The 17,124-nt window shown below is 48.1% G+C and overlaps 1 protein-coding gene across 3 annotated transcripts in view; it reads left to right on the top strand.

Annotated features, from left to right (window-relative positions):
• The window catches only part of POLK (DNA polymerase kappa), an 869,741-nt gene that overhangs the window by 752,402 nt on the left and 100,215 nt on the right, over positions 1 to 17,124 (top strand). For all 3 annotated transcript variants that reach the window (XM_086960765.1, XM_086960763.1, XM_086960764.1), the window contains 2 exons: positions 4,881 to 4,913; positions 5,433 to 5,529. In XM_086960765.1, coding sequence (XP_086816891.1) covers positions 4,881 to 4,913; positions 5,433 to 5,529 — 130 coding nt within the window. The remainder of the gene's footprint in view (positions 1 to 4,880; positions 4,914 to 5,432; positions 5,530 to 17,124) is intronic.

The raw sequence follows: 17,124 nt of genomic DNA, 5'->3' as shown, positions 1-17,124 counted from the left end.
CCCAGATCATCTGCGGCGTACCCCAAGGATCGTCCCTCAGTCAGACACTCTTCAACATTTACATGGCACCGCTCGCCAACATCGTCCGATTGCACGAACTCAACGTCATCTCAAACGCTGCCGACACCCAGCTGATCCCTCACCCAGGCCCCCACCACCACCAAAACCAACCTCCATGAAGGAATGAAGGCCATCGCCTAATGGATGAAGAACAGCCGCCTGAAACTGAACTCGGACAACACGGAGGTCCTCATCCTCGGCTCCACCCCCTCTACCTGGGACGATTCCAGGTGGCCGGCCGCGCTAGGAGCTGCACCAACGCCCACTGACCACGCACCCAATCTGGGGTTCATCCTGGACTCTTCGCTGTCAATGCCCCAGCAAGTCAAAGCCGTCTCCTCCTCCTGCTTCAACACCCTCCACATGCTCCGCAAGATCTACAGATAGATCCCCACAGGAAACCAGGAGGACGGTCACCCAGGCCCTCGTCAGCAGCAAACTGGACTACGGCAACACCCTCTACGCGGGAACCTCGGCCAAACTCCAGAAACGACTACAACGCATACAGAACGCCTCAGCACGACTCATCCTCGACATCTACATCACATCCCACCTGAGAGACCTGCACTGGCTACCCGTCAACAAGAGGATCACCTTCAAGCTCCTCCCCCACGCTCACAAAGCACTCCACAACACCGGACCAGCATACCTCAACAAACGACTCACCCTTTACACCCCGAACGGCCCGCTTTGCCCCACTGCCCTCGTCCTCGCCACCGTCCCCCGCATCCGACGAGCGATAGCCGGCGGCAGGTCTTTCTCCCACCTCGCTACCAAGACATGGAACACCCTCCCCATCCACCTGTGGCAGACCCACGACCTGCTGACCTTCAGGAGACTTCTTAAGACCTGTCTGTTCGAGCAGTAGCGGCACCCCTCCCCCGCAGCGCCTTGAGACACTCACAGGTGAGTAGCGCGCTTTACAAATGCATTGATTGTTTTGCCGAGACTTGGCTGTGGCAGTGCTACGCTATGTGGCCTCTTCAAATACACTTTGGCCCCCCTAAAGGCTTCACTGAACGCTGCGGCCAGATTGATCACACGCACCAAGCAAAATCCCCGGATTTAAAATTGCTAAACTGGCTACCCTACGAAGCTAGAATTAAAGTGAAGATTGCCTGCCTATCACATAAAGCCCTCCACTTCAAAACCCCAATCTACCTTGCACAAAAACTAGAACTATCCGGAGGGGGTAGACTGTCAAGGAGTGCTAAGTCCCTCCTCTCGAAAAACACAGATCTTCCGTAAAAAGAGAACATGCCAACGAGCCTTCTCTGGGGCTGCTCCTAAAATTTGGAACTCTCTTCCCCTGGAAATTCGGAGGCTCTCTTCCAAGGCTGCTTTCAAACTAGAAGCAAAAAGATTCCTCATGAACAAGTTCTTACCTTAACCTGAGGGGCAATTTTTAGTTCTAAGCACATCGGACATACCATAGTATCAGTTATTATTCTTGCATATGATCATTATTTTTGTTTTGGTTATTATTCCTGTACATGATTATTGAATTTACTCCCCGTAAGTCATTATGCTCCATTCTCTAGCTCATTCTTCGTTCACCCAGGTGTATAAATGATCTGTTAGATGTTCAACATTTGATTAAATGCCTATTAAGACTCGCCATTTAACTCATGTTTTGATTATTCTGGTACTGGTTATTATTCTTGTATATGATTATTGTACCTACTCCCCTTATGTCTCTATGCTCCATCGTATAGCCCATTCCTACTCGTTCACTCAGGTTTATAAATGAGCTGTTATGTGTGTACTATTTGATTCAATGCATATTAGATTCCCCATGTTAGACTCATGTTTTGATTTGTTACCTTTGCCTCAAATTGTAAAGCGCTTTGATATCCTTCGGGATCAAGTTCGCGCTATATAAAACTTTATTAATAAATTGATTGATTGATTAACCCACCCCCATTTTTTACCTATTCTATCAAGTCGTGATAGGGTATAGTCCTGTGGGATCGCATCAACTAGGTAAGGACCGGAAGAGTCTTTGGCCCGGGTCTCTGTGATGAAAACCCAGTCTGGCCTTTGTAAGGAAACAAAGTCAGAAAAGTTGACTTTGTTTTTAATCAAGGATCTCGCGATGATTAGGAATTCAGAGAGGGAGTTCTTGCATAAGTCAGGGAGGAAGCAAGGGGAGGAATCTGGGCAGGCATGTGGCTAGGTTTGAAAGGAGGTATCTGAAAATTGTAAACCGGGCAAACAAAAAACTTGTCGAGTGAGTCAAGTTTTAAAAGGTGGCAATCAAAGTTCCCCTGCCCCCGTAGTTCAAGGAGCTGATTCTTGGAATACCCAAGTGGTTCAATTATATTTTCCCTGTTTTAAAGGCATGGGGTTCTGTCGCTAGCCGCAGTCCGGGCATGGATGGGCACAGACATGCTTGCCTTTGACTAGCCAGCAGCGCATCCGCTGCGCGACTGGCCAGCATGCTCCCTATATGTGCTGGGCCAAAGAAAGACGCCCTCTCCACTCCTGCCAGAGCGGAGAGGGCGCATACAGCACAGGGAAGAGATAGTAACAATCCTATGGGGAGCCGCCTGCCATTGCAGACACTCACCGCGAAATGAGACGGGGAGCGGGGACATTCTTGACATTGCTGGGAGCGCCAGGGATCCTGGTTGTGAGGCCGCAAGGCTGGTGCCCCCGACACTGTCCTCCTTAGTCTTTTTTAGGGCTTGAAGTTGTATTCGAGAGCCTCTATTAAACGCGCCTGACCCCCAAAATGGCGCCCACAGTAGATGGTCGTCAGGGGGGCGACACCCCAAGGGAGGCCCCCTTTGGCCCATACAGCATAGTGGCCACTTGGTGGATGGCAATGGCAGCAACTGCTCTAGGGAAGACCACAATCCGCTTTAAAATCAACCGAGTAAGACACCCGAGGCGCCCCGTCTGATCCTAAAATGGCGGCTGTCTCTCCCCCTAGCAACTATAACTCAGAAATACTCAACTCAGACACTGACCCTGCCCTCAAGCTGCTCCTCTGCACAACAACCCCCCCTCCCCTCCTTGCTGAGCAAAAGATAAAAATGGGGACCGGCTGAATGTTAACACCAAGGTCAGAACACCTTGCCTGACCCCAAGATGGCTGCCACAGTGGTCCCTTCCACCTTGTGCTCCTACTATGATATATTTAACTTGACATTGACCTTTCCCCCATCCGGACATTGAATCTGTGAACTTACCCCCAACCGTGGAGACCTAGTTTTCTGGCCGACGCCCGGTGGAGCTACCTAGTGGACTTTCCCCCTCAGCCGTCACCTACCCCGCTGGACGTTGGGCAGTTTTTCCTGTGTCTCTTTGTCATATGCTTCCTCCTACTCCTTTACCCTACCCCATTACCCCTCTACACTCCATTTATTTCGTCCTCTATGTTCTTTAAATGTCTTCTTATTGAGACCTAGCTATTTGGCCAATGCTTGGTGGAGCTTTCTGATAGCTAAGGAGGAGATGGGTTTTGGGACTTCCCCGTCGATCGTCACCTACCCAGCCGGACTTTGGGCAGACTTTCCTTCGTCTCTCTCCGTATCTCCCTCCTACTCCTACTCCTACCCCTTTGCCCTTACCCCCTTCCCCTCTACACTTCACTTATCTCATCTTCTATGCTCTAGCAATGTTTGTCTAGCAATTGATGTAAATTGTAACTGATGTAATTTTGTGGAACCTCATGTAAAGCGCTCTGATACCTCCGGGTCTAGCCAGCGCTATATAAAACTCTTTAAAAAAAAAAAAAATAATAATAATTTTAAACACCGGAAATGCTGTCAAGGTCCTAAAGGAAGGACCCACTTTCCTCCGCACAAACAGCACAAACTGCTGCGGTGGACCAGAGAAGTAAGAAATGAAGGTAGGGAATGTAAAAATTAATGCAAGTCTTACTTGCTTAAAGTTTAAATGTGCTTAGTGCCACAATGAGGCAAGATTGCATAAAACAATGACACCCACGCAGCATACCACCGTCTATCTGCCGCTTGTCCTGGCCAGCATGCTCCCTTTAAGGGCTGGGCCAAAGAAAGACTGGGCTGCTAACCCCACCGAAAATGCAGCAAAGGTCCTAAAGGAAGGATCCACTTCCCTCCACACAAACGGGGAAGTAAGAAATGAAGGTAGGGAATGTAAAAGTGAAATGCAAGTCTTACTTACTTAAAAAAGTTAAAATATGCTTAGTGCCAAAATGAGGCGTGATTGCATAAAACAATGACACGCAGCCTACCGCTGTCTGTCTGCTGGAATGGATCAACATGTGCAGCTGAGGAGGTAACAGCTCGGGAGTCTTGTGCAGTTGGTGAGGTATGAGCTCGGTAGTCTTGGGGACAGTTGTCCTTGTATCAGTGATACAAAATTTTATTGCATGGTATCCAAAAAGGTATCGTTTTTCTGTCACAGCGTGGCAAGCAACAGATCCTTCTGGCTTGCAACCTTTCTCTTCTCTCATATCCTTAAAGGGTACTGGTTTCTCCGATTGTCACTCATTAGTAACAACACCCATATCCAAGATAATTTGTTGTGGATATATTAACAACACTTCACATGCAGGATTCTCTCAATGTCTGCCTGGCAATGGCTTGGCAAAGCAAGTCTATTTCCTGGATATTATTATCACCAATAGCGTGTGCTTCTTTGCAAGTATACGATCTGTAGGTCTGAACTGTGGTAAGTGTGTTTCATAAGCCTGCCCCAACGCCCATTATTTACAGACTGTTTACCACTAATGACAATGGTGCATACATTTGAATCCAGCAAAAGTGTTCCACATTTGTTAGTGATAATAAATGATCTGACTGAGAATGTTTGTTTCTTTTCTTTTCGAGGGATGGAGAAAGGAAAAGCATGAGTACAGAAAGGTATGGTCTTTCCTTTTAAGCTGTACAGTTGTGTTTGAGTCAAATTACACTATCCATTTAATGGGAAACAAAACATGATATTGAGACCCTGCTTATTGTTTGACTTATATTGTTTGATTGACTTCGATTAGGGGATAGCTAGCTAATTTATGGTATTGGTTCATGTATCCCAAGCCCTCCAGTTAGGGATTGGCATACGGTCTGTCCTATGCCTCTGCTTTCTAAACCTTACCTGCTGGAAAATAGTGAACATCCAGCACTAGGGCTCCGTTTGTATTATTAACATCAGAATGAAATGGTTTGCGATATAAAATATAGTGGGTAAATAAGTGGACTGAAAAAAAGTTCTAAATCATTTTCATCTACTGAAAAATAGAAGCAAAAAAAATTGTTGAATAAAAAAAATGGTATGCCCTATATGGCAAAGTTTGTGTACTTGGGTCAGGGAGGTGTACTCTTACTAAAGTTGAGAGGAGCATCTACATTTCCAATTCAAATACATTTTTTCTGCATATTTAGGACGTTCACCGATATGTGGAAAGCCGACGAACAGTATAGTTTGTGCCAGGAGCTTTGCAGTGATCTTGCTGAGGATTTGTTAAAAGAAGGGCTTAAGGTAAATATGTCTCTCCTTTGCTGCTGTTGCACACTGTGTGATGGTATGTCGTTAAAAAATATATGTTCAAGGCATATGAGCTGCAGATTGTACACTTAGCATTAGATCGCCACCTGGTGTTGGGCTCGGATGATTGCATGTTGTTGTCGTTTTGGAAGAAGTCTTTGTAGTCACGAGATAGGTGACTCCTCCCTTGGACGATAGTGCGCATGGGCATCAGCTCCATCCTTAGATTGTTTTTTTCCGCCACTGGGTTCGGATGAAAGTTTTCCCTTCCGGCTAGAAATAGACTTTTCAAGCACTTCGAAGCGCAAAAAACTTCATAAAACCGTACCAAACTACTTTCGACATCGACTAACATAGTTTCAACTCCATCAGCTTGATTCCGGTCATCGTCGCGGGCCGTTGGGCCTATCCACGCCGTGAGGCCTACACCTCATGGAAAGGACACCGTTCAAGAAATGCCTCGGGTGTGGAGCAAAGTTTCCAAACAGAGACCACCACGAGGTCTGCAATCCCTGCTTATCGCCAGAACACGACGAATCCAGCTGTACAGCCTGCGCATCCTTTTGATCCAAGAAAACCATCAGAGATCGGAGGGCCCGTCGACAGGACATGCAGAGATCAGCTCCGGAACCGGTGGATATCTTCGATGAAGAGGTTCCGCTCGTTCCCGAAGATTCCGATGATCTCCAGATCGTATCAGAGGCAGACGACTCAGATGACTCCATACCATCGGGTCAGCGCGTGAGTTCTACTGCCCCTGCACCACACACAGCACCCAAATCGAAGACAAAGGTCAACACTCCGCATCCGGGGCCCAGTCGAGACCGAAAAACCACTTCGACAGCCCCGCCATCGAGCCTGGCTAAGAAGAAACTAACTAAGCCTTCCAGTACCTCGGTACCTAGCAAGCCACACGTGCCGATTCCGAAAGAAATCTCGGCTCCGAAACCGTTGACTTCTAAAGCCAAGGGTGCGAAGCCAGCGCTCGACGTCTCGAAACCGACAAGACCAGCTTCCACTCCAAATACATCGTCTTCGGTGCTGAAACCGACAAGGCCTGATTCCGAATCGTCCAAGACCTCGAAACAGCCTACGACACCGAAAGCAACAACTTCGGTGTCGAAAACTACGCCAAAGGACACTGTAACAACTCCTAAGGCTAAAGACAAGCAACAACCTCGTCCGGTACCGAAAAAATTGGCGCCGACAAAGGTTCCACAAGGAGAAGAACTCTTCCAGCCAGATCCTCTGCAAAAGAAGATCTACATTGACCCAAATACATGTCAGGTGTCCACTACACCACACAAGAAGAGGAAGGCAGATGAAACATCCACACCTGTGGTTCCTGCCAAGAAGAAGAACTCTGCCACATCCCCTATGCACCCTTCTTCACCTATACTTCCTTTTCCTTCATCTCATTCACCACAGATGTCTCCTTCACATTCTCCTCTTTTATCTTCACAATCACCTCAAAATGAGGATGAGTATAATTTAGGAACAGGGATAGACATAGATGAGCCTTTCCCGTACCCTACAGATGATACAGACTGGGAGTACCCAAACCCACAGGATATACCAGATCTTCCTGATCCACAGTCCTACCCATCAAAACCTTCTCCTCCAGAAGAGAACATTGGCTTTGGGCACCTATTGAATAGAGCTGCCATTTACCATGGGGTCACTATGCATTTTGACGAGGCAGAGGAAGATTTTCTATCAGACACATTTAAACAATCGCAGAGGTCTGTTCAAATTCTTCCTAAGGTCAAAGGGGTCATCAAACTTGCTCCAGAAATTTTAAAGACCCTGTAAGTACTAGAATTTTAAACCCTACAATTGAGAAAAAATATAGGCCTGCACCTGCAGATCCAGCCTACATTAAAGGACAACTACCATTAGATTCACTAGTTGTGTCAAATGCTAGTAAGAGGGCAAACTCACAAACTTCAGGTGAGGCACCCCCACCTGACAAAGAATCCAAAGTCATAGATGCCTCAGGCAGAAGCTACCAACATATGGCGTATAGCTAATACACAAGCCCTCCTTTCACGATATGATAGGGCTCATTATGATCAGTTAGAGAAACTGCTATAACATCTACCTGACCAATATAAGGCACAAGCAACTGATCTTATACAAGAAGGCAAGCTTATTTCTAATGCCTCAATCAAGTGCGCACTAGATGTAGCAGATACTGCATCTAGAACTGTAAATACTAGTGTCGTACTTGTGGCTGCGCATTTCAGGTTTTAAACAGGAAGTGCAAACTACCATTTTAAATCAACCCTTTAATCAAAACCAATTGTTTGGTCCAGAAGTAGACACAGCACTTGAAAAAATGAAGAAGGATACGGACACTGCCAAATCTATGGGAGCTTTACAGTCCACACAAACTAGAGGTTCCTTTCGTCGCTCCTTCTATAGAGGGGGCTCCAAGCAAACAGGTGCAGACACTACAACATTCTTCAAATCTAACACACAAACATCCTCTAACATGGGATGTTTTAGAGGAGGATATAGAGGTAATAACAATAAAGGAAGTGGTCAGGGTAACAACAGTAATCGAATCTCTTCCGCCACAAAACAGTGACTTCCCTCTGCTCCCCCAACAGCATTCCACTCCTGTGGGGGGCGGATTAACGCAATTCCTGCTTGTCTGGAACTCCATCACAACAGACAGGTGGGTACGACAGATTATCTAGTATGGCTACTGCCTAGAACTTACAGCAAGACCTCCACACATACCACCCAGGCAGCGTCCAATGTCTACAGAACACCTTACTCTGCTCAAACAGGAAGTTATGTCACTTCTATAAAAGGACGCAATACAAATAGTTCCTTAACAAGAACAAGGAACAGGGGTTTACTCGCTGTACTTTCTAAGTCCCAAGAAAGACGGGACACTAAGACCGATTCTCGACCTCAGGCCCCTCAATCATTACATACAATCAGATCATTTTCATATGATCACTTTACAACAAGTGCTCCCACTGCTGCAACAAGGCGATTTATTTTCAACACTAGACCTAAAGGACGCCTACTTCCACATTTCTATACATCCTGCTCACAGGAAGTATCTTAAGGTTTGTGCTGGAAGGACAACATTATCAGTTCAAAGTCCTTCCATTCGGAGTGACAACGGCACCACGAGAATTCACAAAGTGCCTAGCAGTAGTAGCAGCACATCTCAGGAGACAACAAATACATGTCTTCCCTTATCTAGATGATTGGCTCATAAAAGCCAAGTCATTCAATCAGTGTGTCCAACACACACATCAGACAATTCAAACATTGCATGACTTAGGGTTCACCATAAACTACACCAAGTCGCACCTGCAACCCTCTCACATACATCAGTATCTAGGGCTACAATAAACACGTCTACAGCTCTAGCGTATCCCAGTCCAGCAAGGATACAGAGCATTCAAGCCTTAGTCACACTTTTTCAACAGCAACAATCTCTGCAAGCCAGAGTGTTCATGAGACTAATAGGCATGATGGCATCTTGCATCTCATAGTACTATATTCAAGACTGCAAATGCGTCCGTTACAGGAATGTCTAGCACAACAGTGGAACCAGGCTCAAGGTCAACTAACAGACCTGGTGTTGGTAGATAGCTGCACACATCGCTCTCTGCAGTGGTGGAACACCAAAAACTTGACAAGAGGGCGGCCGTTCCTCTAACCTTTTGCACAGCTAGTGCTCGCAGCAGACGCATCCCACACAGGATGGGGAGCCCATCTCCTACATCATACAACTCAAGGACAATGGAACAGTCAAAAAAATTGTTCCATATCAACCATTAGAGCTGCTAGCAATATTCTTAGCACTCAAAACATTACAAGTACAAAACAAAGCTGTCTTGATCCGGACGGACAACATGACAGCCATGTATTATATACAAATACAGGGGGGCGCACTCTCTACAACTGTCCCAGCTTGCACAGAACATTTGGAGATGGGCCATTCCACAAAATATATATCTGCTGGCAGAGCACCTTCCAGGTGTTCACAATTAGATAGTAGATCTGTTGAGTCGGCAGACACCACAAATTCACGAATGGGAACTACATCCGCAAGTTCTTCAACCATTCTTTCACAAATGGGGTCATCCAGACATAGATCTGTTCGCCACACACGAAAACGTAAAATGCCAACCTTCGCCTCCAGGTTTCCACACCCGCTGTCCAAGGGCAATGCGATATGGATGAACTGGTCAGGCAGATTTGCGTACGCTTTTCCGCCACTACCACTAATACCATTAGTAGTACGCCAGCTCAGACAACAGTCTCTCAAACTAATCCTAGTAGCTCCCACATGGGCACGCCAGCCGTGGTTCACCACACTGCTAGAACTATCTCTAGTTCCACACCAAAAGCTACGACTGACTCCATCCCTGCTCACGCAGAACCATGGAGACATCCAACATCCAGACCCAAATCAACTGAATCTGGCGATCTGGCTCCTGAGGTCTTAGAGTTTGGTTATCTTAACCTAACACCAGACTGTATGAACATTATTAAGGAGGCCAGGAGACCGACTACCAGAGCTTGTTATGCTGCTAAATGGAAAAGATTTGCCATTTATTGCAATAATAACCAAATTGATCCCCTGGATGCTTCCATCAAGAATATCATTTGTTACCTTTTACATTTACAAAGGTGTAACTTGGCATATTCATCCATCCGCCTGCACCTTGCAGCAATTGCAGCATATTTACAAAACAGACAACATCTGTCTCTTTTCAGAGTACCTGCAATTAAAGCATTTATCAAAGGATTAAAATGAATCATCCCACCTAGGCTGCCACCTACTCCAGTATGGAACCTAAACGTTGTTCTTACAAGGCTCATGGGCCCCCTTTTGAGCCTTTACATAAATGTGAACTGCAATTCCTCACATGGAAAACAGCTTTCCTTATTGCTATCACCTCTCTTAGAAGAGTAAGTGAAATACAAGCATTTACTATACAAGAACCATTTTTACAACTACATCGTAACAAAGTGGTTTTAAGAACTAATCCAAAATTCCTTCAAAAAGTAATAACTCCTTTTCATTTAAACCAATCTGTAGAATTACCTGTGTTTTTCCAAAACCCAGACTCTGTGGCAGAAAGGGCTCTACACACATTAGATGTTAAGAGAGCTCTTCTCTACTACATAGTTAGGACTAAGTCCTTTCGAAAAGCAAAACAACTGTGTGTGTCTTTCTCTCCACCTCATAAGGGCAACCCCATCTCTAAAGGTGGATTGTAAAATGCATACAAATATGCTACCAAAAAGCAAAACGTGCATTAACAGTTCCTCCTAGAGCGCACTCAACACTCAAACTAGGCCTAAGAACTTTTCCTAAGAAAGCCTCTATGGCTTTCTTAGGAAACATTTCCCTAGAGGACATATGCAAGGCAACAACATGGTCTACAACACACACCTTCACTAAACACTACTGTGTTGATGTGCAAGCCAAGCAGCAAGCTGCAGTAGGCCAAGCTGTCCTTAAAACTCTCTTTCAAACTAATGCAACAGATACAGGTGACCACCGCTAGGGGAGACACTGCTGCACAATCGATGCTAAGTGTACAATCTGCAGCTCATATGCCTCGAACGGAAAATGCTACTTACCAGTATGCATCTGTTCTTGGCATGTAGAGCTGCAGAGTTGTACACGCCCTCCCGCCTCCCCGGGACCTGTATCTGTTCCAGTTTTATCTTACTTAGATGCACACGCATGGACATCTTTTTTCTTTACTTCTACTAACTCCATCATGGCGAAAAACAATCCAAGGATGGAGCCGATGCCCATGCGCACTATCGTCCAAGGGAGGAGTCCCCTATCTCGTGACTGCAAAGACTTCTTCCAAGATGACAACAACATGCAATCATCCGAGCCCAACACCAGGTGGCGATCTAATGCTAAGTCTACAACTCTGCAGCTCTACATGCCAAGAACAGATGTATACTGGTAAGTAGCATTTTCCTTACTTAAAAGACCACTCAGATCCTGATACGTAGAAACACATTAAGAAAAAAAATGAAAAAAACATTCTTGTACAGCACTGTATCTCTCTCTGTTCTCTCAGCCCCTCACCCTTCAGTTTATCATAACCACCCGTCAACCTTGTTTTTATGTATCTTTGTTTCTGCCTTCTGCTTTGTACTACTAAATGATAAACATATACAAAGTGCAAAAAACTGAGACCTCATACAAATGTAGAGATCCTGGAAAAGAGCAGGAATTGTTTGTGTGTTAATAATTGGCTTGTTACAGTCCACCACTATCTTTTCATGTTTTAGTTGAATTAGAGGTGTATTGAGATAAAATGGTAATAGCTTGGAGAGTATTCCTGTTAATGAGATGTTGGTCGCCATGCATTTCTTCTGCAGATATGCATTTCTGGGATCTCGAGCATACATGCTCACTCTAGAAGCAAAGGATCACAGCTGAGAATGCATTTTATGTTTAAATTGTGTTTATTGCACTGCACATTCAGTCTGATATACCATCATGTTTTACAAACTGGTTCGGCGTCAACATTCGGCCTACCCAGCGTTGATACAGCTTTTAGTAGCAATTCGAAACATTAACAGTAAAGGATAGACTTGCATAATTAAGTGCGTTTTTCGGACTCCGGTAATTGAATCAAGTGCGGAGAGAAGGTCTCTTGAATACCGCTGGAGGTGGCTTGGAGTCGCATAATATCATAACAAGGCAATAGATATGTCGACCGGGTCCGTTTTAAGGCTTCATAGTAGTGTCCGTGAAATAGAGCAACATTTAAACTTTATATCCCCAACCCCGCCGCCCCCCAATCTACCAACCCACCACCCCTGTTCCAGGTCCAATGGTCCTCCGCATAGTAGTGATCATTCAGTTTGTTGGTTCTCTGACATCGCACTGCGACAGTCGCAGCAGGCACAGATATCTAGGACAAGTCACCTCCCTGAACTCAGTGGCCAAAAGCGTCAAGAAGGGTCGCCATAACTCTGGGTACTTGTCTCCCTCCCCCTTGGCAATTTACGACAGTTTCTCCATCCCTAGGACGTTCCAAAGACGGTGCAACCAGCCCTGAAAAGTGGGGATGTGTGTAGTGCGCCAATAGGTGAGGATATTCTGTAACGCAGATCCCAGGGCTATGGCTATCAGTCTACCCCGTTGGGAGCGCAGTGGATAGGTAATGGGATTGGGCGAACCCAGCAGCACGTAAGCGGGGAATCTCGGAAGGGTAGTATCTAAGTGTAGGTCTACCTCGACCAGTACCTGTTTCCAGTAATCTTGTAGGTGAGAACAGTCCCACAGTATGTGTACTAGTGTACCTCTCTCCCACAGCCCTGCCAGCAGAGTGTGTCTCGTGTGTGGTCCATCTCATGTAGCTTCTCTGGGGTATAATACCAATATGTGGCAATTTTAGTGAGGGTGTCCGTCAGGCCCATGTGATGAGCAGAATGACGGGCCCTATAACAAATGCCCTCCCATTCTTTATTACTTAGCGTGCGCCCTAGTTCCTTCTCCCATCTCGCTCTCCCTGCATTGTGTACATGTGTGTATCTACCCAACAACATGCGATAAATATCTGATATTAATTTGCGGTCAGACTTCCTCGAGAGTAGCCAATACTCGTACTCGCTGAGTCTGCGATTCGCTCCGTCCCTGATAGTGGCGTGGAGTGCCCAGTGTCGCACCTGGAAGTAACGGAGGCGTTCCTCCTCAGGCAAGCCGTATTCACGACGGAAGGCATCAAAGGGAATAGCCCCTCCCTCCGCGTATATGTGGGAGAGTACCCTACATCCCGCCGGACCCCATTTCGCAAATGCCGCCATGTCCATACCAGGACCAAAGTCCGTATTGTTCAGCAAGGGCGTCAGTGGGGATGGGAAGGATGTCAGCTCGTGTGCTACACTCACCTGGTCCCACACCTCCAAGGGCGTTCTCGTGATGAATGAAGCGTAGAGATTAGGGGGTTGATGCCGCCGCCGCAGGAAAGGAACCTCCAGCAGAGTTGGCCCGCCACTGCCTGGTCTTGGAAGAGCCAATGTTTCTCGGACTCCCATTTACTCCACTCCACTAACGTTCGTAGTTGCGCCGCTTGGTAGTATAATAACAGGTCTGGGAGGCCCAGTCCCCCGTTTTCAGGAGGCAACATCGCCAAGCGAAGTTTCTTCCCTGGGCGTATAAGTGTGCTAATTCAGCTTGAGTCTGACGTATCCATCCCTCCGGGGGTCTCATAGGGATGGCTCGGAACATATATAGGACCTGCGGTAGGATCGTCATTTTGATCGCTGCTACCTTGCCTAGCCACGATAACGGAAGGTGTCTCCATTTACCCAGTTCGGACCGGATCGTCTGCCGGAGTCTCGCATAGTTAAGGTGGACCGTGCCCTGGAGGGAGAGCCGCCAACTGAACACCCAGATAGAGGACAGCTTCAGATGCCCACGGGAAGGGAAAGAGTCCCTGTAGGTGCGCCCTCGTGGACGCCTCCAGGGAAAGGTCGAGTGCTACTGATTTGCTGAGGTTGACCTTGAAACCGGCCACCTCCGCGAAGGCATCCAGAATAGCCACACAGGTCGGGAGCGACTCACCGGGGGAGGATAGTGACAGCAGAACATCGTCCGCATATAAACTTATGGTATGTTCGAAGGCTCCCATTTTGATTCCGTGGATCCCTGGGACGAGTCTCACCGCTTGTGCTAGGGGCTCCATGTAAAGGGCAAATAACAAGGGAGACAGCGGACATCCCTGTCTCGTGCCTCGCTCTATCGAGAAGCTGGGCGAGGAGCACCCATTGACACGAATCTTCGCCGAGGGCCTTGAGTAGCAGTTCAAGATCCAGGTGCGGAATCGATCACCCAATCCGGCCCTTACCAAGACCTGCTCCAGATACGGCCAGTGGACGCGGTCGAAAGCCTTTTCCGCGTCAATTGAAAGCAGCATATATTCCCCTTCCGTACGCGTGGCCTTCTCTATAAGGTGCAGTGCCCTCTTTGTGTTATCAACGGTTTGACGTTCCGAGATAAACCCTGCCTGATCCGGAACAATTAGTCCTGGCATTAGCGGGCCAAGTCTCGCGGCAAGGATGCTTGTGTATAGCTTCAAATCTATGTTAAGTAGCGAGATGGGTCGGTATGCCTCGCACCTCAAGTGGTCTTTTCCCGGCTTAGGGATCACTGAGGTGGTGTCCAGCAGGTCCTCCGAGATCGCGGCTGGCTCCGAAAGGTAATTAACTCCTTCGCTGCGGCAGCTATTCCGCCGCAGCGCTAACGGTCGCGGGCGGGCACGCGGCTCACCCGAGCTGGTGACAGAACCGTTCTGTCACGGCTCGCGGGTGAGCTGTGCTTGTGACGGAACGGTTCCGTCACGGCCCCGCCCGCTTAATTAAACCTGCCGCGCAGGCGCGAAATCAGCACGCGCAGGCGCGGCGGCTGGGCCGTGACGAAACCGTTCTGCCACCAGCACAGCCCACCCGAGGGGCGTGACGGAACGGTTCCGTCAGCAGCATCGAAGGAGATAAAGAGAGTGGTAAGCAGCGACACCACCTGTGCACAAAACGTTTTATAAAACATGGCTGTGAAGCCGTCAGGCCCCGGGGCCTTCCCCAGCTTGAGCCTGGAGATGGCCGAGATGACCTCCTCGGGTCTGATGTTGCATTCCAGCTTGATCCGCCGTGAGCGCCGGGAGCTGGGCAGAGTCGAGAAATGCTTCACCCGTTGCCTGATCCAGCGTCGACCCTGCATATAGGAAGGTATAGAAATCACCGAATGCGGTCGCAATCTCACCATCCTCCATGGCTAGGCTCCTTCCGGGTGTTCTAATTTCTTTCACCGTTTGACGCTGACGCTTCTCTCTGAGCGCCCGTCCCAACAGCCGTCCGCACCTGTCTCCCCCCGTATAGTATATGTGGCGCACCCTCAATGCCGCAAACTCCGCTCTGTCTTGGTCCAGCACACTCAATTGTTTTCTAACCAAAGTTAGTTGCCTCCAGATCCTAGGGGCGCATGTCCTTTGGTGCATGCCTTCCAGCTCTCTAACCTTCTGTGTCAGCTCATCCCTTTTCTCTGCCCGCGCCCTGTTTTCTGCCGAGGATAAAGCTATGAATTCTCCTCTAAGCACTGCCTTCAACGCTGCCCAGTTTGTTGCTGGGGAAGTGTTGTTATGCAGCAGATAATCTTTGATCGCGCTTATTATTTTCTCAGGTACCTCCTTGCGGTTTAGTAGCGTGTCCCTGAGGCGCCAGCAACGGGAGGGTCGCTGCACTGGGGGGAAAAGGAAAGTCGCCAGAAGGGGAGCGTGGTCAGAAAGGGACGCCACTCCTATCTCTACAGTGGATGTCAGCGCCTGTAGGGAGGTAGAGGCCAGGAAGTAATCCAGTCTGGCGTATGTGCGATGTGCGCTCGAGAAGTATGAGTATGCTCTAGTGCCTGGATGGAAGCTGCGCCAGAGGTCTACCATACCTAGTTCCCCTAGTCTCGTCAGTCCCCCCTCGGACAAGGACCCAGCCTGTGTAGTGCGCTGCGCTGACCTATCTAGCGTGGAGTCGAACACAAGGTTAAAGTCACCCCCCATAAGTACGTGAATGAATGAATGAATGAAATGTGATTTGTAACCGCGCAACTAAGCCCAGTGGGCGTCAAGGCGCCTAGCTCAATATATAGCTGAGTCAACCATGTGACGGGAACTTACTGGTAGGCTTTAATGAAACACCAGGTTTTGAGGGTTTTCCTAAAGAGGTCCAGTGAGGGCTGAGATTTGATCTCCAAAGGAAGTGAGTTCCATAGTTGGGGTGCCAAGATGGAGAATGTCCTACTTCCCCATCTAACCTTCCTAGAACGGGGGACTACCAGTTGATTCAGCTCTGAGGAGCGAAGACATCTATTGGGTACGTAGCGGGTAAGTAGAGACCCAAGAGCATCAGAAGGGCCTGCCATGAGGGCACTGTAAGTAAGGAAGAGGAGTTTAAAAGACACCCTAAAGGGGATAGGGGGACAATGAAGGCTCTTCCTTGCCATAGTAGCAGATGTGAGCCAGGGAAGGGCCAGAACAAACCGTGCAGCAGCGTTCTGCACCACCTGCAGACGCTGCAGAAGACACTTGTTGGCCTCAGCGTAGAGAGAGTTGCAATAATCCAGCCTGGAGCCAACAAGAGCAGTCACAATCTGCTTGCGTGCCTGGGGGGAGAGGTAATGAAGGATTCTTTTGAGGGTCCTGATAACACCCCAACAGGTGGCCACTGTCCTGTTTACCTGAAGCTCCATAGAGAGCGAGGTGTCGAAGATGACGCCGAGATTCCTGGCAGATTGGGTGGGAGTGGGGCAGGTGCCAAGGGATGAGGGCCACCACTCGCCCGACCACACGTCCTGGTCCTTGCCAAAGACCAGGACCTCTGTTTTGTCGCCGTTCAACTTTAGGGAGTTAAGAATCATCCACTCTGCAACAAGCTGCATGCAAGACCTAAAGTTGGACGCGGATGTACTCACAGAGTGGGCCAGGGACACCATAATCTGCGTGTCATCGGCGTACGACACCACCTCCATCCCCTGTGATCTTACTAATCTCGCAAGAGGGGGCCTGCGCTGACCTATCTAGCGTGGAGTCG

Source organism: Lissotriton vulgaris, chromosome 3_1 (genome assembly GCF_964263255.1).
Source record: "Lissotriton vulgaris chromosome 3_1, aLisVul1.2, whole genome shotgun sequence".
Taxonomy (NCBI): Eukaryota; Metazoa; Chordata; class Amphibia; order Caudata; family Salamandridae; genus Lissotriton; species Lissotriton vulgaris.
The sequence above is the reverse complement of the archived record's forward strand: the minus strand, read 5'-3'. Positions and strand labels throughout refer to the sequence as shown.